Genomic DNA, 25204 nt, shown 5'->3' on the forward strand with positions numbered 1-25204 from the left:
AGAGTCATTGTGCAAAATGCCTGTCCCTGAAGGACTCCTGAAAATTGTCAAAAGTCATGTAAAGCAAGGAAAGTTTAGGAAACTGCTATAGACCAGAGTAAGCTAAGGGAGGTATCTGTAGCTTTTTGCTATATATCCTCATGCAGTTCAGTATCCTGTATGGGAATATGAAACTGGAAAAGAACATTTTTGGAAAAACTGGTAAAATTTGCATAAAACCTGGAACTTAGTTAAAGGTACCCTACTGAAAGATGCTGGAATAATTGTGAGGCTTAATGGAGGTCATTTCACAGATATATATTTTAGACATTGCAAGTATTTTGTCTACATCACACCCTCTTCATTTTGACTTCACTGGAATGGAAATCTAAAGTATGGTACACTTAACTGAATTGAAATCTTCAAATACAAAGGATCAATAATATTTATACTGTGTGATCTGACCATATGCAATCATGAGAAATTGACAAAGAAACATCTTTTAAAATGCCATTCATTTGGAAAATATCACTAACTACATTAATCCATAATATATATCTCCATGGAATTTTCAGGCAAGACTACTGGAGCAGATTGCCATTATTTTCTCCAGGGGAATCTTCTTGACCCAGGATCGAACCCAGGCCTCTTGTGTCTCCTGCATTGGCTGGAAAGTTCTTTCCCAGTTGAGGTACCAGGGAAGCCCATACAATATATAATCTTTGTCTTAAGAAGAGAATATTAGGATATACTTGAAGTGAATGATAATGAACAAACTATGCAGCAAAAATTGTGAGACACAGTTAAAGTTGTATGGAGAAACGATGGAAACAGTGACAGACTTTATTTTCCTGGGGTCCAAAATGATTGTGGGTGGTGACTGCAGCCATGGAATTAAAAGATATTTGCCCCTTGGAAGAAAAGCTATGACAAACCTGGACAGCATATTAAAACACAGAGACATTACTTTGCTGACAAAGTCCATCTAGTCACAGCTATGGTTTTTCCAGCAGTCATGTATGGATGTGACAGTTGGATCATAAAGAAGGCTGAGTGCCAAAGAATTGATGCTCTTGATCTGTGGTGTTGGAGAAGACTCTTGAGAGTCCCTTGGACAGCAAGATCCAGCAGTCAATCGTAAAGGAAATCAACTCTGAATATGCACTGGAAGGAATAGTCTGGCCACCTGATGTGAAAAGCCAACTCATTGGAAAAGACCTTGATGCTGGAAAGGACTGAGGGCAGGAAGAAGTGGGCAGCAAAGGATGAGATGGTTGGATAGTATCACCAACTAAATGGACATGAGTCTGAGCAAACCCCAGGACATAGTGAAGGACAGCGAAGCCTGGTGTGCTGCGTGCAGTGCATGGGGTTGCAAAGAGTCCTACATGATTGACGGACTGAACAACAACAACAAATTAAAGTAAACTTATAGCATTACATATAAGAGAAATGAGAGTTACAAATAACTATCTCAAAAAGTTGTAAAGATGCGCAACAGAACAAACTTATAGCGATAAGAAGGAATGCAATTAATAAAGAATGAAAAATGAATATAATAGAGAAGAAAATATTGTAACAAAACCAAGACTTTATTCCCCCATATGACTACTAGGAGACTTCCAGCAGAACAGAGCATTTTAAAAAGACTCTGTAAAGGGCCCAAAAAGAACTATTTTAGGCTTTGCGAATATGATCTTTGACGATTGATCAAGTTTTCAGTCATAGACAATAACCAAAGGAACTGGCAAGTCCCTGTTTCAACTTTAAGGACACCAAAAATTGAACTTCACACAATTTTCACGTCAGAAAATAATATTCTTTTCGGAGGAGGAGAAGGAGGAGGAAGGGGAGGAGGGGGAGGAGGGGGGGGAGGAGTAAAGCTCATTCTCAGCTCACTAGGCTGCTGCTAAGTCGCTTCAGTCCCGTCTGACTCTGTGCGACCCCATAGACAGCAGCCCACTAGGCTCCTCTGTCCCTGGGATTCTCCAGGCAGGAATACTGGAGTGGGTTGCCCTTCCCTTCTCCAATGCATGAAAGTGAAAAGTGAAAGTGAAATCGCTCAGTCGTGCCCGACTCTTAGCGACCGCATGCGCTGCAGCCTACCAGGCTTCTCCGTCCATGGGATTTTCCAGGCAAAAGTACTGGAGTGGGTTGCCGTTGTCTTCTCGGCTCAGCTCACTCTAGCTGTGCAAAATCGGGGGCAGGCTGCCCTGCATTGAGCAAAATGGAATTCCGAGAGAAGGGGCTTCAAGATCCAGGTGTACGGTCAAGTTCCTTAAGCAAGGGGCAGGTCACCCCTGAGGGCTGTGAGTGCTAGACACCATCATTGAAGTCCCCTGGTAGACTCGGAGGTCGTTCTCAGCCCTGTGCCCTGGCGACTGTGCAATCTATTGTTTTCCTTTTTTCCCCTTTGGTGAGCTGCGCAATCTTGACAGACCCAAGACACTTCAGATTCAGGTTCAGCCTGACTACGCCCCCAGCAGTTGCCTCCAGAGGGGGCCACCGCGCGCGCATGCGCGGAACTCGGCCTAGCGGCCAATCCGATTGCAGGCGTCAACACCTGGCAACCAATCATCGTTGGCAACGGGCACGTCCGCAGTTGAGGCAGCGTCCGAGGCCTGAGGAGGCGTCCTCTCCTTGGGGCTGTCCTGCTCAGGCTTAACCCAGGGACCGCCTAGGTGCAGGTGAGCTGCCGGCAGTTCTGCCATTGCCGCCCACGGGGACCGGTAAGGACTGGGGCCTGGTGCGGCCAAAGCGGTGCCAGAGTGCCCAGGGAAGGGTTTCTCAGATCCCCAATCTGGCGGGGCCTTGCTCGGCGGGACGGCCTCTGAGGGCCAAGGGAGCTTGAGGCCGGGCCTACAGGCCCCAGGCCCCTTTCGCCCTCTCCCCTCTCTAGTCTGGGTGGGAGCAGCTCTCCAGCAGCCTTCCTGTCCTAGGGGTGGGACGAGCCAGCTCGCGGAAAGGGCCTGTCATGCCCCCAGCCCCCCGCCCCTCCCAGGTCTCCTGTGGAACTTAATATATTTAAACACACACACATACACAAATCTTCACGCGGGTTTATGACTCGGGCCCAACCCGGTTCTGCAACCAGACACAGTCAGGCGGGCACAGCAAAAAAAAAAAAAAAAATCGATCTAGTGGCCTCTCCACTGCCGCGGCGCTTTGGTTGTTTTGCTGTTTGCTCTGCCTCTCCTCGCACTCCAGGGCTGCTCCTGTCCCTGGGGGCCCCGAGATTCAGGCCTTTGGTTCAGGAAGTTGGCAGATGAGGTATTTGTTTGTTTGTTTGTTACTGAGAGAAGGGAGGTGGGAGGAAGAAGCTCAGGGAAGAGGAGTTCAATCACTTGCTCTGGTTGAGTGTGAGACACCTGGTCAGCATCCGTAGGGTAGGACCAGGTAGGGCCTGGGGGATAGAACGTTTCCGGAACAGGTGACTCACCCTGACCTTTCCCTCTGCCCGCCCCCAGGGTGTAACCTTCTCCTGCCTGGGAAGTCTCAGGCACTCAGGTTTTCAGTGTGCCCCTGAGGTAAGGTGACAGACATTTTTACAATAAGGAACAAAGTTGTGTCTTTCTTGCCTTCCGTTTTTCTCCTTTCATTCATGGGCTGACATGTTGCTGTGGAGAGAGAGTTCTCCTGGGGATTAGCTGACCCTGATTGCGGGTGGTGACTTCAGGGCAATCATGGTTTCAGGTCACTCTGAAGCTCTCTGAGTTGAAACATTAAAAGCAGGCAGGGAGGCTACTGGCTTGCTTTCTCCTGCATTCTTGAAAGAAAAAAAAAGTAAGAGCACCATGGGTTTTAAGCTGTGTAGAGCTGACTCCTACCACTTGGTGAGGCTAAAATGGGGCAATGCACATATCCTAAGGTTTTAGCTACAAAAGCAAAGTAATGAAGGTATGGGAATTCCCTTGTGGCCTGGAGATTAGGATTCTTGGCTTTCACTGCAGTGGTCTGGATTTAATCTCTGGTCAGGGAACTGGGACCCCACAAGCCAAGCAGCATGGCCAAATGAATAAAGTGGTTCATTCAGAGAAAATGTGTTGTGATTTAACATGTTTACATGGGATTACTTGCTCATTTTTGCACCTGTAAGAGCTTTATTTCATTAAGTAATTGAACTCCACTGGATGGGGGTGGGGGAGCATCTGAGTTCATTTCATGCCAGTAAACAAGATGATAGGTAGCTTTATGCCCAGCAACTTGTGCCTACAGCTCTGTTGCATAGTTATCTATTGCTGGTACAGCTTTGAACTTGACAGCATGTTTGGTTTTGGTCACAACATGTGGCTTCATAGGATATTAGTTCCCCAACCAGGGATCGAACACAGGATCCTGGCAGTGAGAGGGCTGAGTCCTAATCAAACCACTGGACTGCCAGGCAACTCCTGTTTTTAGGTGTTTTGGTTTGTTTTGTGTTTTTTAAGTTTTGCCATATTTATAGGAGAACTCTTCTGTGTGTAAGTATGATGTGAATGATATTATACCTCGAACTGTTTGTGTTGTACATATTATCTCAAAATTGAATAGTTTGAAAAAACTTACACTTGATATCTATTGGTCTAGAATCCAGTTGGGTAGTTTAGCCTCAGGGTCCCTCCTGAGGTGGTAGTCAAGCTTTTATCTGGTTTGGCAACCTCTGAAAACTTGGCTTATTGAATGTAAGTTCTCTCACTTGGCTGTACTCATGAGGCCTCAGTTCCTCCTTCTGTGGGCCTCTCCAAGGGGCTGCTCGTGTGGAGGCTGCTGTCTTTTCCCAGAATGAGTGATTCAGGAAAGAACTTGCACCCACAATAAAGTGCAGTCTTTTTTCAGACGTTACACATCTTCACTTCTGTATTTGCTTAGTCTCACAGGTCAACCCTGTGATAGTTTGAGAGAGAACTACATAGGGGTGGGAATATCAGGAGATGTGATTCACAGGGTCATCTTGAAGGCTGGCGACCATACCCATTAATCCACCATGCCAGCCTTTCTGCATATGATCTCAGTCTTGTTACTGTGAGCAAATTATTTGGCTTGTGTTCACTTCTTGTGTGCTGCTGCTTCTGCTGCTAAGTCAGTTCAGTCATGTCTGACTCTGTGCAATCCCATAGACAGCAGCCCACCAGGGTCCCCCAGCCCTGGGATTCTCTAGGCAAGAACACTGGAATGGGTTGGCATTTCCTTCTCCAATTCCTGAGAGTGAAAAGTGAAAGTGAAGTCTCTTAGCCCTGTCTGACTCTTCGAAAACCCCAGGACTGTGGCCTACCAGGCTCCTCCATCCATGGGATTTTCCAGGCAAGAGTACTGGTGTGGGTTGTCATTTCCTACTCAATTCTTGTTTATTCAGTGATATTCTAGCAAGTCTCTTCTTTGTCCTGGATTAAGTTTTCTGTTTCTCTGGACGGTTCCCATCAGCAAACAGACTGACTATAATGTCACCTCTCGTTAAAAATTTGTCTTTTGTGACACATCCTGCTTCTGCTTTTTTTTATTTTATGTTTTCTTATTATGGACTTCTGCAGAGTTGTTTGTAGAATTTTTTATCTCCATTTCTCTCATTTTCCTTTAAATCCACTCTTGTCAAGGTCACCAGTGAATTCCAAATGTTTAACTCAGTGGTCAATTTTTATTTTTTTTATTTTTTAAAATTTTATTATTATTATTATTTTAAATTTACAATATTGTATTGGTTTTGCCATATCAACATGAACCCGTCATGGGTGTACACGTATTCCCCATCCTGAACCCTCCTCCCACCTCCCACCCCATACCATTCCTCTGGGTCATCCCAGTGCAGCAGCCCCAAGCCTCCTGTATCCTGCATCCAACCTGGACTGGCGATTCATTTCGAATATGATATTATACATGTTTTAATGCCATTCTCCCAAATCATTCTCCCCTTCCTCTCCCACAGAGTCCAAAACACTACTCTATACATCTGTGTCTCTTTTGCTGTCTTGCATACAGTGTTGTTGTTACATCATTCTAAATTCCATATATATGTGTCAGTATACTGTATTGGTTTTTTTTTTTTTTTTTTCTGGCTTACTTCAGTCTGTATAATAGGCTCCAGTTCCATCCACCTCATTAGAACTGATTCAAATGTATTCTTTTTAATGGCTGAGTAATACTCCATTGTTTATACGTACCATGGCTTTCTGATTCATTCATCTGCTGATGGTCATCTAGGCTGCTTCCATGTCCTGGCTATTAGAAACAGTGCTGCGATGAACATTGGGATACACATGTCTCTTTCAATTCTGATTTCCTCAGTGTGTATGCCCAGCAGTGGGATCACTGGGTTGTATGGCAGTTCTATTTCCAGGGTTTTTTTAAATTTTTTTTTAAAGGAATCTCCACACTGTTCTCCATAGTGGCTGTATTAATTTGCATTCCCATCAATAGTGTAGGAGGGTTCCCTTTTCTCCACACCCTCTCCAGCATGTATTGCTTGTAGACTTTTGTATTGCAGCCATTCTGACTGGCGTGACATGGTACCTCATTGTGGTTTTGATTTGCATTTCTCTGATAATGAGTGATGTTGAGCATCTTTTCATGTGTTTGTTAGCCATTTGTATGTCTTCTTTGGAGAAATGTCTATTTAGTTCTTTGGCCCATTTTTTGATTGGGTCATTTATTTTTCTGGAATTGAGCTGCAGGCGTTGCTTGTATATTTTTGAGATTAGCTGTTTTTCAGTTGCTACATTTGCTATTATTTTCTCCCATTCTGAAGGCTGTCTTTTCACCTTGCTAATAGTTCCTTTGTGGTGCAGAAGCTTTTACATTTAATTAGGTCCCATTTGTTTATTTTTGCTGTTATTTCCAATACTCTAGGAGGTGAGTCATAGAGGATGTTGCTGTGATGTACGTCGGAGAGTGTTTTGCCTATGTTCTCCTCTAAGAGTTTTATAGTTTCTGGTCTTATGTTTAGATCTTTAATCCATTTTGAGTTTATTTTTGTGTATGGTGTTAAAAAGTGTTCTGCTACTGCTGCTAAGTCACTTCAGTCGTGTCCGACTCTGTGCTACCCCATAGACGGCAGCCCACCAAGCTCCACAGGCCCTGGGATTCTCCAGGCAAGAACACTGGAGTCGGTTGCCATTTTCTTCTCCAATGCATGAAAGTGAAAAGTGAAAGTGAAATCACTCAGTCATGGCTGACCCTTAGCGACCCCATGGACTGCAGCCTTCCAGGCTCCTCTGTCCATGGGATTTTCCAGGCAAGAGTACTGGAGTCAGGTGCCATTGTCTTCTCCAAAAAGTGTTCTGCTTTCATTCTTTTACAAGTGATTGACAAGTTTTCCAGCACCACTTGTTACAGAGATTGTCTTTTCTCCATTGTATATTCTTGCCTCCTTTGTCAAAGATAAGGTGTCTATAGGTGTGTGGGTTTACCTCTGGGCTTTCTGTTTTTTTTTTCCATTGATCTATATTTCTGTCTCTGTGCCAGTACCATATTGTCTTGATGATTGTGGCTTTGTAGTAGAGCCTGAGGTTGTTATTTTATTTAATTTATTGGCAGCCTTTATTAGAGCAGTTCATTTCCTCCTCCCTGAAAAAAATAATGTTTCATTTGGATTGCTGAATGCTTCTTTTTCCTGCTTCTCTTCTACCTACAGTTCTCCCAGATACAATGTGTGACCTTTGTGTCTGGCTTTATTCAGATGCCATGTTTTCTTTTCAAATATTTATTTATTTAGCTATGTGGCATGTGGGATCTTAGTTCCCAGCCCAGGGATGGAACCTGTGCAGAGTCTTAAACACTGGATCTCCAGGGAAGTCCCCTAGTTTGTGTATTTTCAAGATTCATCCATTTCATGGCTGTATAGCAGTGCATTTTTTTTATGGCTGAATATGGTATATCAATATGGTATGTGGCTTACCTGTAGTCCATTGTGAGCATATACCACCATTTATTTATCCATTCATAATATTTGGATGGTGATGTTGCTGTGAACACTGTTTTTGCATGGACTTAACATTTTCAGTTTTTATGGATATATACAAAAGAGTGAAATTTCTGGATCATATGGCTACTCTATATTAATTTTTGAGGTACTGACAAACCACTTTTTTATCTATTCTATATATTAACATTATAGTTTGCATCTGCTAGTCACCAGCTCCCAATCTATGCCTCCCCCACCCTTCCTCTCTTGGTAATCACATAGTCTGCTCACTATGTCTGTGAGTCTGTTTCTGTTTCACAGATAAGTTCATTTGTGTTATAGTTTATAGTCCACATGTAAGTGATACCATATGATATTTGTCTTTCTCTTTCTGACATCCTAAGTATTATTTTTAATGCTAATGTAGAGTCAAGTGTTTACTTGACTTCATTTTCAGAACATTTGTTGCTACTGTATAGAAATGTGATTGACTTTTAAAATATTTATCTTATATTCTTCAAGCTTTTTATTAATTCTAATACCTGTGGTTTCTTTGGGATTTTCTATATATAAAAGTATGGTATCTCCAATATACTTTGACTTTTTCCTTTCCATTCTGAAGGCTGTTTTTTTGTTTGTTTGTTTGTTTTAAACAACAACATCAATTCCTTTTTCTTACCTGATTGCTCTGGTTATAGAACTGCCAGTATAATATTGAACCAAAGTGTGGAATAGACTTCCTTGTGTTGTTCCCAATCTTATAGGGAAAGCTTTCAGTGTTTCATTATTAAGTATGATTTAGCTGTGGGTCGTTTATAGGTACCCTTTGAGAAAGTTCTCTTCTGTTCTTAGTTATTAAGTGGTTTACTTTAACCCCTATTATGAAAAGGTGCTAGATTCAGGGAAATGCTTTTTCTGCAGGCAGATGTGTTTTTTGTCCTTTATTGTATTAAAATGGCATAATATTGATTGATTTTCATATAATGAATCAACTTGGCATACCTCCATAAATCCCACGTAATCATGGTATATAAGCTTTTGTTTTTTGTGGTTTTTTTGGTTTTGTTTTCTGAATGTTGAGTGTTTTTTTTTTTTTTAAACTTTACATAATTGTATTAGTTTTGCCAAATATCAAAATGAATCTGCCACAGGTATACACGTGCCCCCCATTCTGAACCCTCCTCCCTCCTGCCTCCCCACACCATCCCTCTGGGTCGTCCCAGTGCACCAACCCCAAGCATCCAGTATCGTGCATCGAACCTGGACTGGCATCTCGTTTCATACATGATATTTTACATGTTTCAATGCCATTCTCCCAAATCTTCCCACCCTCTCCCTCTCCCTCAGAGTCCATAACACTGTTCTATACCTCAGTGTCTCTTTTGCTGTCTCATACACAGGGTTATTGCTACCATCTTTCTAAATTCATATATATGTGTTAGTATAGTGTATTGGTGTTTTTCCTTCTGGCTTACTTGACTCTGTATAATAGGCTCCAGTTTCATCCACCTCATTAGAACTGATTCAAATGTATTCTTTTTGATGGCTGAATAATACTCCATTGTGTATATGTACCACAGCTTTCTTATCCATTCATCTGCTGATGGACATCTAGGTTGCTTCCATGTCCTGGCTATTATAAACAGTGCTGCGATGAACATTGGGGTACACGTGTCTGTTTCCCTTCTGGTTTCCTCAGTGTGTATGCCCAGCAGTGGGATTGCTGGATCATAAGGCAGTTCTATTTCCAGTTTTTTAAGGGATCTCCACACTGTTCTCCATAGTGGCTGTACTAGTTTGCATTCCCACCAGCAGTGTAAGAGGGTTCCCTATTCTCCACACCCTCTCCAGCATTTATTACTTGTAGACTTTTGGATCGCAGCCATTCTAACTGGTGTGAAATGGTACCTTATAGTGGTTTTGATTTGCATTTCTCTGATAATGAGTGATGTTGAGCATCTTTTCATGTGTTTGTTAGCCATCTGCTTTTTTATATGTTGTTAGGTTTTGTTTGCAAGTATTTTGTTGAGGACTCTTGCATCTGTATTCATACCGAATATCCGTTGTGTGTGTGTGTGTGTGTTTGATGTCTCTGTCTGATATTGGTATTAGAGAAATACTGTCATGACTTTGCCTGATATGTGGGGAAGAGAAATGTGGAATGAAGGATGAAGCATTGTTGGATTTAAGTTTAGTCAGGATTAGAGGGAGAAATTTAGGATGTATAAGTGTGGCTTTGGGGGTGAGATTATCAAGAGAGTTCATTCTCAATTTCCTAGGCCTGTGTTAAGTGCTTGACATTGAATTATGCTGTTTGTTAACTGTGTATAGATACTTTATATTTGAATTTGCTACCTATTTTCTGTATTAACATTTATGAAATTAGTATTTGTGAATCAGTTGTAATGTGCATTTAAGATAACTTTTTTTCCAATTTTACTACAAAACAAGATGCCATTAAATAGCTGACACTTTTTAAAAAGAGCTTAACCTTAAGTCTAAGAAATAAGCATGTTTGTCTTTAAGGTATGGAAACATATTTAAAAGTTATAAATTTGCCCAAAAAGATGCAGCTGGTGTGTGATTAACTTAGAATTCCAGCTTAATCTTCTTTGACTCCAAAGTCCATGTTTCTAAACACTGTACAATAGTGCAGTTGTAAAAATACTCGTGCTTTACATGTGATTTCTCCTAATGATCAGTGGTGGTGTTCTTTTTTTTTTTTTTCCTCTTTTTAATTAAAAGAGACTAAAATCAACATGGAACAATGCTATGATTCTTGAGCATGTAGACTTGTAATCATAGGTTTTTCAGCCGTCATTTAGTCTCTTTGATGCTCAGTATGTTTATTTGTAAGATAAGGGTGTTTATAACTACCATAGAGTTTTGGAGATAACCAAATAGCACGTTTTTCTGTACTTAACTAATATGTAGTATATTTATACCTAGGTGGCAGTTTATTTAAAGGAAGCACTGGGACTTGTGGTCACACCCTCCAAGAACAAAAAAGTATTTAAAATATGGAACCACCATGGATGTCATGTGAAGAAGAACAAGAGCCAGAACCACAGAAAAGTGAGGGAGAAACCAAACAAGTAGATGATGAAGATGCTGAACTGATCTTGGTTGGAGTGGAACATGTACATGAGGATGATGATGTGATCTTTGTTGGGATGACCTCAAATTCAAAACCAGTCATTTCAAACATACTGAACAGAGTTACCCCAGGTTCTTGTTCAAGGAGAAATAGGTATGGTCACTTCAGGAAAGATAATGCTCAGAAATTACAGCCTGTTAGTCATGTGACTCCTACATCAGAAGCAAAGACTGTCTTGCCACTTTCTGTCTCTGAATCAAGATCAACAGATAGTCCTATTATTATTGAGCCTTTGTCCAAAGTGGATTATAAAATTATTTCTCCACAAATAGCACCTAATAGCTTTTCAGAATTATGTTCTCCTTTGATTACCTTCACAAGTTCATTGCAGCATCCAGTAGAAACAGCAGTTTCTGCAGGAGATATGGATAAAAGTCCTCGTGTATCAAAGCGACTTTCCACTTCTGAAACAAATAGCACAAGTCCCAAAAGGCCTACACTCAGTGATGGAGTTATAGGAGAACATTCTTTAGCTTTGTCCCTTTCAGGTATTTTTCAATAGTGACTACTATTCTTTAGCTTTGTCCCTTTCAGGTACTTTTCATACAGTGACTACTCAGCAAAGCACACCAGACAGTGTTCATAACTCATTAAGCCATGTTCAGAGTGGAGAACCTTGTCCAACAGCTTTTCCAAAGGACAATGTTCATTGCAAGCCTGTAAGTCCTGTAGGGGGAAATGTATTGACAAAAACTGACTTTCCAAGTGTATCAAGTCAAAATAAGTTTGCTGATCCCACAGAAGGCAATCTGATTGTGTTACTTCGTGACTTCTACTATGGACAGCATATAGGAGATGGGCAGCCAGAACCAAAAACTCACACAGCCTTTAAATGCCACAGCTGCTTGAAGGTTCTAAAAAATGTTGAGTTTATGAATCACATGAAGCACCATTTGGAACTTGAGAGGCTGAGAGGTGACAGCTGGAAATACCACACCACCTGCCAGCACTGCCACCGCCAGTTTCCTACGCCCTTCCAGCTGCAGTGTCACATTGAAAGTGTCCACACTTCCCAGGAGCCCTGCACAGTCTGTAAAATCTGTGAATTGTCCTTTGAGGCAGATCAGATTCTCTTACAGCACATGAAAGATAATCATAAGCCTGGTGAAATGCCCTATGTATGCCAGGTTTGCAGTTACAGATCATCATTCTTTGCAGATGTGGATGCACATTTCAGAGCATACCATGGTAACACTAAGAATTTACTTTGCCCCTTTTGTCTCCAAATTTTTAAAACTGAAGCACTATACATATGTCATTATAGACAGCACTGGGCAAAGCGTTTTCACCAGTGTTCCAAATGTTGGCTACAGTTTTTAACTTGTAAAGAGAAAAGGGAGCACAAGACCCAGTGTCATCAAATGTTTAAGAAGCCTAAGCAGCTAGAAGGATTACCTCCTGAAACAAAAGTTGTTATTCAGGTATCACTGGAACCCCTTCAACCAGGATTGGTGGAAGTAGCATCCATTACTGTGAACGCATCTGATTCTGAACCATCACCCCCAAATCTAAAAGTAGGAGGTCAAAAAAACCCGGTTAATTCTACTTTAAGTAAGTCTGAAGCAAGTATTTCAAAGTTATAAACTCCATTAAAAACAAAAAATTCAACTATAGCATTATTCAATAATAAATACAGAGAAACCAATGTGTAATTTATGTGTTTTTGTTTTAAATACATGAAGTATAGTTTTGTTTGAATATTGAGATGTTATTTAAAAATATATTACCTGTTTTTCATCCAATTGTCTTAACACTAAAAAGTATGTGTGCGTGTGTGTGTGAGAGAGGGAGAGAGAACGAGAGAGGTGGAGAAAGGAAAAGTAACAACCTGTTTGGTATTTCATGTTATTTGTAAGTTTGAAAGCTCTGCTATACGTATAATCTGTAGAGTGTTTTAGCAACGTAATTTTCAACTGTTTTCATGCCTTGACTATCTCAATATTAACTATATAGCCAGATTGGAATGGCTTTGTTATTGTATGTTCCCTTGTGCTGCTGAACTCTCTGAAGTGCCTCTGTTGTGCTGATCTAAGATACCCTGGCTCCAAAAGCCTGGTGTGGAGAAGTTGATGGAGAAGCTATGATGTGAGTTTGGACCAGACACGGGATTTAGTCAGTGGAGAGCTGTGGCTTCTTGTCCCATTGGAGGAAGAGGTATGCATTCACTCCAGGCATGGAGCCAAGGCAGAAGGAACACTGTCTGAGAGTGTCTTTACCTAGCCCAGGTACATCTCAAGGAAGCCAACTGTTAAAATGCCTGTGTTTGGTGAGAGGCCCCTGCAAGCATCAAGCAGGCCCTGTGTTATCATTGACTGCAGTTGGAGAAGCAGAGATAGTTAAGAGAATGGGACCTGGTGCCTGTGGACCTCCTGTTGAGTGATCAAAAGGGGAATTTGATTCATTCCATCCCCTTTCCCATTTGGCTAGCCTTTAGTCACAGTGAAGTAGCCATATCTGTCTCAGTCACAGTAGTAAAGCAAGTTAAGATTCCCAAGTAAAAAAGCCTTGACATCCAGTTTGATTTGTACTGGGCCCATAGTTTTTTGTTTTTTTTTTTCGTTCCAGGGATCCATTTCTCCTGTCACTTTATATTTCTTTGAGGATTTTACATTTCTTCCCTCTGAACATTGTTTCATTTCTTCATTCGCCAAGGAGGGACAAGCTTAAAAAAATACTACAAAAATCATAACCAGAAAATGATTCAATTTTGTCTTTTGCCCTTTGCAGTGACATGTGCCAGCTCTTATATCATTACAATACTCGTTTCTGAACGTGAAATAATACTGTATCATGAATGGAATTAATTTTGTAACCTTCAAGCAACATTAGCAACACTATACTTAGGAATTTAGTAAAGAACAATGTTTTACAAGTTGCTAGCATATCAGAGAACACAGTTGTGTGAAAGGACAAAATATCTTGTATTCTACTTTGGGCTTCTCAATTAAGAAATAGAACTAAAATCTTGCCATTCACTTATTCATACCATGATGTGCCAGACAGTATTCTAGGAGACACAGATACAGTGGTGAACAAAACAGACAAGAGTCACTCCCGTCAGGGAGCATGCAGTTGACCAACTGGTCCTTGAAAATTCTGGTTGAAACTGACACTCAAGAAACATATTAAAATGCACTCCACAAGTTTTGACAGCTAGGTAGAAGCTTCTTCCTGGCCCATTTCATTCATACTCATGAGAAAAGCGCCCTTTCTATGGACCAGGTGGATTGATGACCTGCTGCACAGCTACAGAAAAGACAATGTGGAAAATGAAGCTCTTACCATTAATAAATATGTAGATGATAGATTCTGCTTTGTTCTTGGAAGCAGGTGCAGAGAGATATCTGCAGCTATAGAAGCCAGTGTGGTTGGCCTGAGCTGCGTTCAAGGTCAAAGTGCTGCAGAATTTCTTGAGGTTCTTTCCACAGGCAGACTTAGTGATGTTAAGCTTCCCGCTTTGGTTTTCCCTGTTCACAGCTTCAGGCAGATACCAGGCATGGGCAGCTCCTCCTCTGCATTTGAGATTCAGCGTCTGGCCAGCTTGCATCACTTGCCGGGTGCCTTTTAAACTCAGTTCAGGATGTCTTAATGTTGAACCTGAACTAGATCCTGTGAGCAGCAGACCGCCAAGCAGCGCGTACAGCAGGACCCCGGTGTCCCAGCAGCTGACCATGGTGAGCGCGACGCGGCCTGCTCGCCCGGTGCCCGCGCTCCTAGCTGGCGCCCACCGCAGCCTGTTCCTTCTCGCTCCGCCGCCGCCGCCGGCCCTGCTCCCCGGGCGCCCCTCTCCGCAGCCCCAGCAAGAGACAGCCACTTCCCCCGGTAATCCTCGGAGCCCGGCGTTCTCTGGCCGTTGAGTTCCAGCCCCGGGGCCGGTTCCGAGCCGCCGCCGCCGCCGCCGCCGCCACCGCCGCCTGGGAGGAGCCAGGAGGAGTGTCGCTCCGGCGCGCTCCGAGCCTCCACCGGACCTCGATGAAACTGGGCCCATAGTTTTAACTGAAAAGGATCAAACACAGGGAATCTGTTCAGTTTATGAATTGGGCTAAATTTAGTTCTCTTATCCTTAGGCTACAATGGAGTTGTGTGAGAATAGTAAATGTAGTGGATACAGAGGGTCCAGGGTGATTAAACCCTCTATAGAACTTTTCCTTACCTTTTCCAGTTACATGTATCTTACCCTAGTTGAACATGTGAAGATTTCAGTTTTGTATCTTATCTTGCCTTGAACACGAATGTATTGCAGTTAACAGCTAATTCTTTGTGTGGGTAATTTCCCATTTTATCAAACTAATACTGATTTTCAGTCTTACTTGACACAGTCTGATGTGCAGGAATTTTCTCATTTATTTCAGTAATTATCAGGTGATAGAATTATTATCCTTCCTCTACTCTATCCAACTATCTAGTCTGTGATTATACTTGTGGAAACCTTTTTTCTTGCGGTCTCCAAGGGCTCTTTCACAGACCTGCAGGGTACCCTCTAAGTATTGGTTCCTGAACATCAGCACACTTGTCTTCCTCTGTGGGTTCCTGGAGTTGAGTCTCCTCCTGGAGTTGAATGCCATACCTTCTCCACTTTTGGCACAGGTACCTAGCAATCTCTGTGCACCATTCAAGGAACCTGGGATCCTGGCTGTATACCTATGCCAGGAGAAATCTCTCTGTTTCCTCTTCCTTTCTCCTCCTCTTTGTCTCTCCCCACTCTTTTGTTTTCCCCCTCCACAATTTATTTAAATGCTCTAAGCTTTCACAAAATGCTGGAAAGTGGTAATCACCAAGGTGTTAGCATCCGTCTCAGACATGAAGTGGATGGACTACAGATGACTAAGCTGTAGTAAGTCTATTGTCTCCATTTTAGGTAATTTCCTGAGTGTAAATTCAAATACAAGTAGATTGTATTTATTTATTCAATGCTTGATTGATTGGTTTGCACTTTGAATATATTACTAAGCCTTTCCAGTTAATTTGCTTGGGCCCACGCACTTTGCTAAATGTCAGCTTAAACCACTTTTAGGTGTATAAAGTGTGTGTGTGTGTGTGTGTGTGTGTGTGTGTTTGTGTCCTGGTCTCAGGTGAAAACTCTATGTATAAATAAATGTACAGACTATTGCATTCTTATCTCCTTTATTCTATTTCTATAGTAAAAATATGAAATGTTTTATTTATATGTTTTTATTGTTGCTTAGTATTTTGAACACAGTTACTGTTGTTTGCTCTGAAGTATGCTCATCAGGAGTACAAGTTGTATTTATTGCCCCCCCCCCAAAAAAAAAAATTCCAGTGATATGGTCCCTGACTACTTCCTCTCTTCTATTCTCTGTCATTCTACTCTACTATTTTCCCCACTTGGCCCTGTTTTTGGCAACACTGGCCTTGCTTTTCCTTAAGCAAATTCCATTTCTTCCCAATCCAAAAACTTTGCAACTGCTGTTCTTCTGGAAATGCTCTTCCCCTAGGCCTGCATGGCTTGCTACCTCCCTTGTTTGAGCTTCACCAGTGCTGTTCCAATCACACAATGAAATCCTCAACCCCCTCCATTTCCACCTCCTCCTTAAAGGCACTTTAAGTCTCTACCCTCTTCTTCCCTCTCCAGCCTGAATTTCCTACTTTTCACACACACACACACACACACACACACACACACACACACACACACACACAACTGAGAAGAGATAATAACATCAGGGCTTTTCTTCTTAGAATTAACTTGAGTCAGTTTCTGTGCCTGCAAATAAAATATAGTTAATAGTGAGTTGAGTTCTTTCAGGAGCTTCCTCTGTTTTTCTGTTGATACCTCTGTATTTTTTTCAGGCAATGACACTTTGTTTTGTTTACAAATGTATTGAATATCTGTCAAGATCACTATTTTGTTATTGCCCTTTGTGAATTCCTTGTCTACTTTGCTTGTTCTTTCAGGTAAAATTTATTGTTTTATTAATGTTGCCAAAACATTCTAAGTAAAATTACTATTTATAGAAATAAAATGTTTTTTACAAAAATATTTCTGCTGTCCATATTTTTACAAATAACATGGCATATTTCTATTTCTATTTTTTTAAATAATCTTATTGTGTTTGCCACAAATTCTAAACACTGATGTGTAAATGGGTTTTCTTGTTCTTAGTACCATCAAGGGCAATGAGGATATGGCTTAATGAATTTCTATTTCTGTTTTTAGATTTTAAAGAGAATTGTTTTATTGGGAAGTTTACAATATCTGTTGAGACATTTCCTTTTCTATCTTTCTCCCTTCCTTTCCTTTTCTTCCCTTTTTCCCCTGACTCTCTTCCTCTTTCTTTCCTTCCCTTTCTTTCCCCAGGGTTTTGCTTGACTGGATCTTTCCTGAAACAAAAGTAATTCCACTCAGAGTTGAAATTATCCTTTCAGAACCGCAGTCCATTTCTCATTTCTAGTATTAGAATTAACCTCCTCTTCCCCTTATTAGATTTGCCACAGTTGTATCAGTGTTTCTGATTTTGTTTTTCCAAGAAGCAGCTCTTGTTTTATTATCCCAACAAGCTTTATTTTTGTTGTTTTCTATTTTTGTTTCAATTCATATATACCTTCTACTTTCTTTAGATTTTTTCCTTATAACCTTGTATTTTAAAAGCTTTACAAAATTTTATGGAAATATATTTGATTTACAATGTTGTGTTTCAGATGTATATCACAGTGATTTAATTATACAGATACATATCTATTCTTTTTTAGGTTTTTTTCCAATATAGGTTATTACATGATGCAGAGTCTTTCTTTCTTTCTTTTTTTAAATAGATGGTTTAGGGCTTGACCTAACTTTATTTAAATAGCAAATTTTGTCTAAATCCCAAATATTTTTATGTATACATTTTTTAACTAATATTTCATTCTCTATGATTTTTTGGCAAGTTAATTCCAAAGATTTCACTCTTTGCAGGCTGAATGTTTTAATTTATAGTTTACTGAGAATTAAGTTTTCCTTGGAGCTCTGAGGGTATATGTGTATATACACTGACATGTCTATATACACATCCTTTTCAGATTACTACATTTTTTTTAGGATATATAAATATATTTTAAAAGATATTTTCTGTTTGTATGGTAAAAACATGAAATGTTTTAATTCTAAAAATTTGTTTCCCCAAATGAATATAGTATAAAAAGTAAAGGTATAAAACTATTCCTTTGAGAATAATCCCTACTAACAGAACTTGGAAATGTTAAAAAATTATTCATAACACTTACTAAAAGTGGTAAGAAAAACTTTATTCAAAGTAAGAGTACTACAGCGGGGTCTCATAATACAGGAGAGAGGTTGAGCTTAAGTCTGACTCCAGTAGGGACACAACTGGGATTTATAGCTAAGGAACAGGGTGGGTCCATGGGATTGCAAAGAGAGACTGGGAGACTGCAATGAACAACAACAACAGAGTGGGTGTCAGTGAATGGAAACTTATTAAGAGGGCCATAAGGGTGAGGGTGGATTCTGGCTCAACTGAGAAGATCATTGCTGAGGCTAGGCAAGGCTGATAAGATATTGAGGTGAGTGATAAGGAATTTGATCTGATACTGAGGGTGGTCAGATCAAGGGTGAGGTATGTTTTCTAAACTGAAGTAGCAGATTATGGCTTAGATTGGACTAGATGGACAGGCGCCCCGGTATAAAGACATGAACCAAAGTTGGCAGTGCATTAATGAACTACTGCTGCATAACAAATTATCCCAAACTAACAGCTTAAAACAATATTATCTCATACTGCTGCTGAAAGGAATCCAGGAGTAATTCAGTTGAGTGTTCTGGCTCAGGGTTTCATGAGATTGTCGTCATCTGAAGCCTTGACACGGGCTGGTGGATTTCCTTCCAAGATGGCTTACTCACATAGCTGTTGAAACCAGTTTCCTTGCTGGCTGTTGGGAGAAAGCCTCAGTTCTTTCACATGGGCCTCTCTACTGGGTTACATGAGTGTTGTCAAGATACTACTAAGCTGGCTTCTAGAGTGAGTGATCCAAGAGGATGAGCAAGGAGGCTGCAGTGCCTTTTATGACCTAGTCTCAGACACTTCATTTTCATTTCTACAATATTCTAACATTAGAAGTGAGCCACTAAGTCCAGCCCACATGTGAAGGGGAGTATAAGGTCCACCCTTGAAAGAAAGGACTTGTGGACATCCTTTAAAACCACGTGGTACACACATGGCCACAAAATTGTTTACATACTTGTATGTCCAAAATGCATTTTCCTGCCAATGCTTTCAAATAATTTATCCATTATAGCATTAACTTGTAGTTCAGGACCTTGTCATCTAAGTCAGTTTCAGATATGGATCAGGGTCTACTTGTGCAATATCTCAAGTGTTCAGTCGCTCAGTTGTTTTCTACTCTTTGCGACCCGATGGACTGCAGCACGCCAGGCTTCCCTGTCCACCATCAACTCCAGGAGCATGCTCAAACTCAAGTCCATTGAGTTGGTGATGCCATCCAACCATCTCATCCTCCGCCGTCCCCTTCTCCTGCCTTCAATATTTCCCCCATTAGGCTCTTTTCCAATGGGTCAGTTCTTCACATCAGGTAGCCAAAGTATTGAAACTGCAGCTTCAGCATCAGTCCTTCCAATGAATATGCAGGACTGATTTACTTTAGGATTGCCTGGTTTGATCTCCTTGTAGTCCACTAGACTCTCAAGTCTTCTCCAACACATCAGTTCAAATTATACAAGTGTAGTTCCTCTAAATCTGATGATCTGTGAGTAAAAGAGATGAGTTAATCTGCTCATTTTCACAGCCAACATACAGTGCTGGGTCAGGCATAGATAACCTTTATAGACACTCCTGTTCCAGAAAGGGGAGGGGAGATGGGAGTCAATAGTAGCAGTTCTGAAATCCCACGGGTTCTTGTTGGCAGTCCTTTGATTAGGATTTAAGGCCTGGAAACTTCCTAGGCTTCAGTCTCTGAATTTTTAATTCTGCCCTCTGACATGATTCCATTGCATGAAAGGTGGGTAGTATATGGTTACAGTGAAACAGTCTCCCTAGCCTGCTTCCTGCTTGTCGAAGGTAGAAGTCCAGAGCTCTCTTATTTTGTACTATTTCTGGTCCTTTCAGTCCAAGCTGAACTTAAATATGTTCTCTTAAAAACTTGGTGTGTCTCCTGATAATCTTACTGGTGTTCATGGCAAAGCACCCACTCTAAAGCCACAATCACATGTTTTCATAAAAAGTCCTCCTCTGTCTTGGTTTTCTGCTGAGATAGCTGAGGGATAACACCCTGAAACTTGGTAGAAGTCTTATTGTGTGACTGAAATGATCTCTGAGTGACACCCCTAAACTCTTTGGAGGGCATTGGCCTGCCTAAATAATGCCATGAAGCATCCCCTTCCAGCTTTCTGAGGCTTAACAAAGAATTTTACAGTCACACTCGTCTTTAGACAACCTTTATTTAAAAAAAAAAATAAGAATGACCTATAGGTGATGTAAAATGTTATATTTAGACCATCTTATCTCAATACCCTGGATATGACCTTGCTTGAGAGCCATTTATTTTAGCATCTTCTGTCATCTTAAAAGACTGGAATATTTCCAAATCAGCAAGTTCTGTCTTATTTTTTAAATAGTCCTTCTCTTATTTATTTATTTTTTAAATTTCCCTTCATATTTTACTATAGGCAGCAAGAAGAAACCAGGAAGCACTTTTGGCTGTTTGGCTGGAATTCTCCTTGGCTAGATATCTCAATAAATAAGATACAGTTTCTCCTTCCAGGTCATTAGGTACATTTTCTACTTTTCATAAACTGCAGGTGTAGTGGCCTTTCCTCTGCACACTCCCCAGGCTCTTTCCCCCTGCCTCTCCTTTCTGCCAGGCATCCAGGGTGCACCACTGTGATTCCACTTAGAACTTGTTTGCTCAGTGAGATAACGGGGATCGATTCCCTGGCTTCAGTGCTTCTGCTGGCCAGAGTCTATGTACCTTCCCCTAAGACCTTCATGTTTTCGCTATCCAACTTCCATCACCTGGCTAGGTCAATTCCAACAGCTCATACTCACAAGCGTACTGGCAGGGACTTCTATGTGCACACATGCGTGTGTACACAGTAACATCCCTGAGAGGAAACTTGCACATATGCAGAAATACAAGCTTTCTTCTCCAGGAACATGAATTTTGGTAAGCACCCAACTTTCTTTGTCCTGGTTGTTTTCTTTCACTTGCTCATTAATCATGTCACTTTGCACTTCTAACTCTGTGCTGCTACTGCTGCTAAGTCACTTCAGTCATGTCCAACTCTGTTGACCCCATAGACGGCAGCCCACCAGGCTCCCCAGTTCCTGGTATTCTCCATGCAAGAACACTGAAGTGGGTTGTCATTTCCTTCTCCAATGCATGAAAGTAAAAATTTAAAGAGAAGTTGCTCAGTCTTGTCCGACTCTTCGCGACCCCAAGGACTGCAGCCTAACAGGCTCCTCTGCCCATGGGAATTGCTAGGCAAGAGTACTGGAGTTGGGTGCCATTGCCTTCTCCATCTAACTCTGTGACTTATCCTCAAAGGTTACAAAATCTTGGCATTTGCTAGTGACAGGGATCGACCTGCAGCGCTCGCCATGAACAGCTGTATGACATGCACCTGCATTCTTCATTCTCCCATCACCTTGGACAGCTTCACAGTACCAGTCAGTATGTTGGCCTGATCCATTGCCTGTGCATTCCTTCAGGGGACCAGAAAACAAGGACCTCTCGGCTCAGCTGACTTGGCATACCGCTTTCTTGGTGTGCACCTACCTAGGTCATTCCTTGTCAATGTTGTGGCCCTCTTGCTAGCTTCCAACCCCTTATGGCCCACAACATTGTGAGTGAAGCCCTCTGTTCTTCCTATATGTATAGCTTTCTGTGTGCACCTGTATACCTGTGCCCCCAAATGCTATCTCCATGTAGCAGGAAAAGGCCAAAGAGACGCCTGAGCCTCCAAGAGCCCCAAGAGACTGTGATAGGCCTGGGTCTGATCCAGTGTTGTGAAGAAGGTGCACATGGATACAGGGTCTCTTCCAATACAAAGAATGGAACCTGAGGCCATAAAGGTAAGGTGGCATCGCTACACGTCTTCCCTTCTGTTTAACAGTACCCATGCACATGGAGTCCCCAAACAGATGATGCCCTGAAAAACCTTCCCTTTTTGGGACCACAGCTAATGCCTCCCTTGGGAAGAAAGCAGATTTTCTATCACAAATACACCAAGAGGGCTTGAACCACCCAAGCCACAGTGATTTGCTAAATGCCAAGACTCTCAGTTGCTCTCATTAGGCCCAGGTAGGACTCCCTACAGGCATGCATCTCTGATTGCCTACACAGCCCACGTGCCAAGGAAGCCAGTCCCCAGTTAGGCCCGGGGGCATCCAAGATGGTCACCTGGAAGGCAGCTTCCTTCTGAGTGTCACCTGGTGCAGATCCCCTACGACAAAATCAGAGATTTTGCTCCAGCGAGACTGCCAGAATCCTCTCTCAAAAGCAGACACACAATATTGCCCCTCAGGCCCCAAAGACAGGGGCAAGACCCCAGAGGAAAGAAGGAATTCTCGTCAGGACTTATAGTACACACCATGGGGTATCTTTGGCAGGACTGCTATTGCCTAGACCCTGGACCCTGAAAACCAGCAGGCCTCTAACTGCCCCCAGGGGCTTCCCTGTATCCCACTCTCCTGAGGTCCCTTGGGACATGCAATTAGCTCACCTTCCTTGCTCCCTCCCCGTTTCCTCCCTCACAGGCTCATCCAGGCAGAGGGTCAGACACGTATACCCACCTGTGCTTTCCTTGCCTTTCTGCACTTCCAGGGAGGCAGGCTGGAAGTGCCTGTAGGCATGCCACACTCACACCCTGTCTCTTCTAGGATGCCTGCATCCTAGGGATGCCTCCCCAGGGAGGGAGTGTACTGACTGATGGGCTGCTCCTAGGCAGCACTGGCCCAGGACCTTCCCAGTTCTTCTCACGTGTGTGGAACAAGTCTCCAGTGCAGCAGGCAATCTATGCCTCTTTCTCCTTCAGGTCTCTGCTCAACTCGGCAGGACCTTAGCCTCCTCACCATCCTGGGTCTTGCCATAGCCACATCCACCATTTCAACAGGCCAGCCACGGCCTCCAGACTGAAGGCCCCACAGGCAGCGGTTTCAAAACCCCTGCCTTTGGCCCTTTGTGAATCCTCAGACCATGCACCCCCTCTTCCTGGTCCAAACACACCCAACAGCATGGTTTCAATGGTGAGTGTGTTTTGTAATTGGCCTAATTGCAGATATCCGGAGCCACGGTTGGGACTTATTACTAGCCATCCTTTCCTCGTTCCCATCCTGGACAGGGTCACTGCAGAGATCTGGCGACAAACCACCTTCAGACTGGGGACGCTCGTGCCTCCTCTTATGGTTGCTCAGCACCTCGTCTCCTGTCGCCTTCATCTCTGCATCTGCCCTGGGCCGGACACACACACACACACACACAAACACAGCCGACACAAGCACATGCATGTGTACACACACATGCTCAGCACGGGGACACAAACACAAACAAGGTACACAGGTGTTTCAGAAGGTTAACACGACCGAGTCCTGCAATGTCAGAGATGGTGACAGTAGTCACCATGTCCTGCCCTTGGGGCTCCCTGTTCACCTTCCCCAATCTCTTCCATATTTTCCCAAGGCAGCTTGAAGCTGCTTCCAGTGCAGCGTGTATGGTGGTGGTGAGATGCCGAGTGGTGAATGTGGAAATTCACAGAAGATCCCAAAGTCAGCACAGAGGTGCACTGGGAGCCTGGAGTGGACACCCTTTCAATGATATGCCTTCCCAGGGTAAGGGGAAGGAGTGAAGTGCCCAAGCAATCTCAAACTCAGTGAGTAACAGGAGCCAGGGGATGGCAGGACCCATGAAGGATGATTCTGAAAAAAGATACTTAATTCACCCTCCCTCTAATTGTATCACCTGGACTTTGGCACTGCAACCACAGCTAATTTGAGGTACACTTGCTTCACTCATGGACACACCGAACCCCCAAATCCACAGTCTCAGGAGGTCACCTGCACATGTCCGACCCAAATTCAGGCTCCACAGCCAGCTTGCATGAGTCTGAGCATCCCCATTTGGGAAAGGACAGTGTCCTAGATACTACACGACTGTCCCTTCAGGGCCCACCTCCACACCTCCTCTCCACATATGTTTCTGTCAGTTACGCTCATGGAAGAACCCTCCTCCCCAGGGTACTACTTCAGGGGATCATCCCACACATCTTTGCTGATGATCTGCTGGCAAAACGAGCAAGGTGAGCCAGCAGCCAAGAATTCCATAATCAATCGTTAACTGTGCAGGTCTCAAACCACCACTCCTCAACAATCCTGTTCGATTCTGGGCAGTTTTGGCCTGACAACCAGCTGAGAAAGTTAAGGCTCCTAGTGTCCAGCCTGTGGCTGGGTGCTCCCCGTTTGAAGCCCCAGAATCAGTCGACAGGAGTGGAATGACGTGCCCTATACCCTGCAGAGAGACAGGGGAGATGGGTGCAGATCCCACAGGTGGATCATCCACACCCTTGCACACTCACACTCTTCACCCCGGGAGCCATGTTTTACAAACAATGTCAAGGTAACTATACTTAGTGATCACCGTGCTCAAGAAGTAGGGGTGGTCCTGAAAGGAGAAGATCACCTTGCAGTGGGACCATGGATGGCTCTGCAACTGCACCTGCCAGGGTAGGGAGGAAGGAAAAGTTTCCTGAGCCTCCTCCTCCTCCTGAGTAGCAGACTCCAAGGAGCAGCAGAAAGGATACAGCTATGGCCCAGAAGCAAGGGATGCCCTGGATGATGGCGCTCCTCTGAACAAAGTCAAGCTTCCTCCTCTGATGGTTCTTGCGCATGCACCGAAAGTAGGCCCCACAGTTTTTCTCATGCTCAGACCTCAGTTCCACCTTCAGGGTGGCCAGTGCCTGCAATTCATCTTGCCCCGGAAGCTCAGTCGATCTCCCGGGCCTTTCCTGGCCCTGCTCCTCCACCGTCTTCTCTTCAGCTCCTGGGAGGACCCCTATTGCTGCTGCTCATCTGTCACAACCTCCACCTCCTCACGATGTCTTCTGCAGGCAGCTGGAACCCCCGCCCGATCCCTGCCACATCTCCGTCCACCAGGGGCTCACTGTCGTCCACCGCCTCCAACCTGAAGAGGGTGGCCTCTTTGCCTGGCATTACAACTAGTGGCTCCAA

The 25204-nt window shown here is 43.0% G+C and overlaps 1 protein-coding gene and 1 pseudogene across 1 annotated transcript; one reads left to right on the top strand and one right to left on the bottom strand.

Annotated features, from left to right (window-relative positions):
• Window positions 1-2603: 2603 nt before the first annotated feature.
• Window positions 2604-12654, top strand: LOC133243852 (zinc finger protein 280B-like). The gene is made up of 3 exons (XM_061410580.1): window positions 2604-2708; window positions 10802-11497; window positions 11544-12654. Exons 2-3 carry the CDS (start codon window positions 10873-10875, stop codon window positions 12590-12592), a joined length of 1674 nt encoding a protein of 557 aa, XP_061266564.1. The 5' UTR covers window positions 2604-2708; window positions 10802-10872; the 3' UTR covers window positions 12593-12654.
• Window positions 12655-14594: 1940 nt separating this feature from the next.
• On the bottom strand, window positions 14595-25204 carry LOC133243803 (testis-specific Y-encoded protein 1-like; annotated as a pseudogene).

Source organism: Bos javanicus, chromosome Y (genome assembly GCF_032452875.1).
Source record: "Bos javanicus breed banteng chromosome Y, ARS-OSU_banteng_1.0, whole genome shotgun sequence".
Taxonomy (NCBI): Eukaryota; Metazoa; Chordata; class Mammalia; order Artiodactyla; family Bovidae; genus Bos; species Bos javanicus.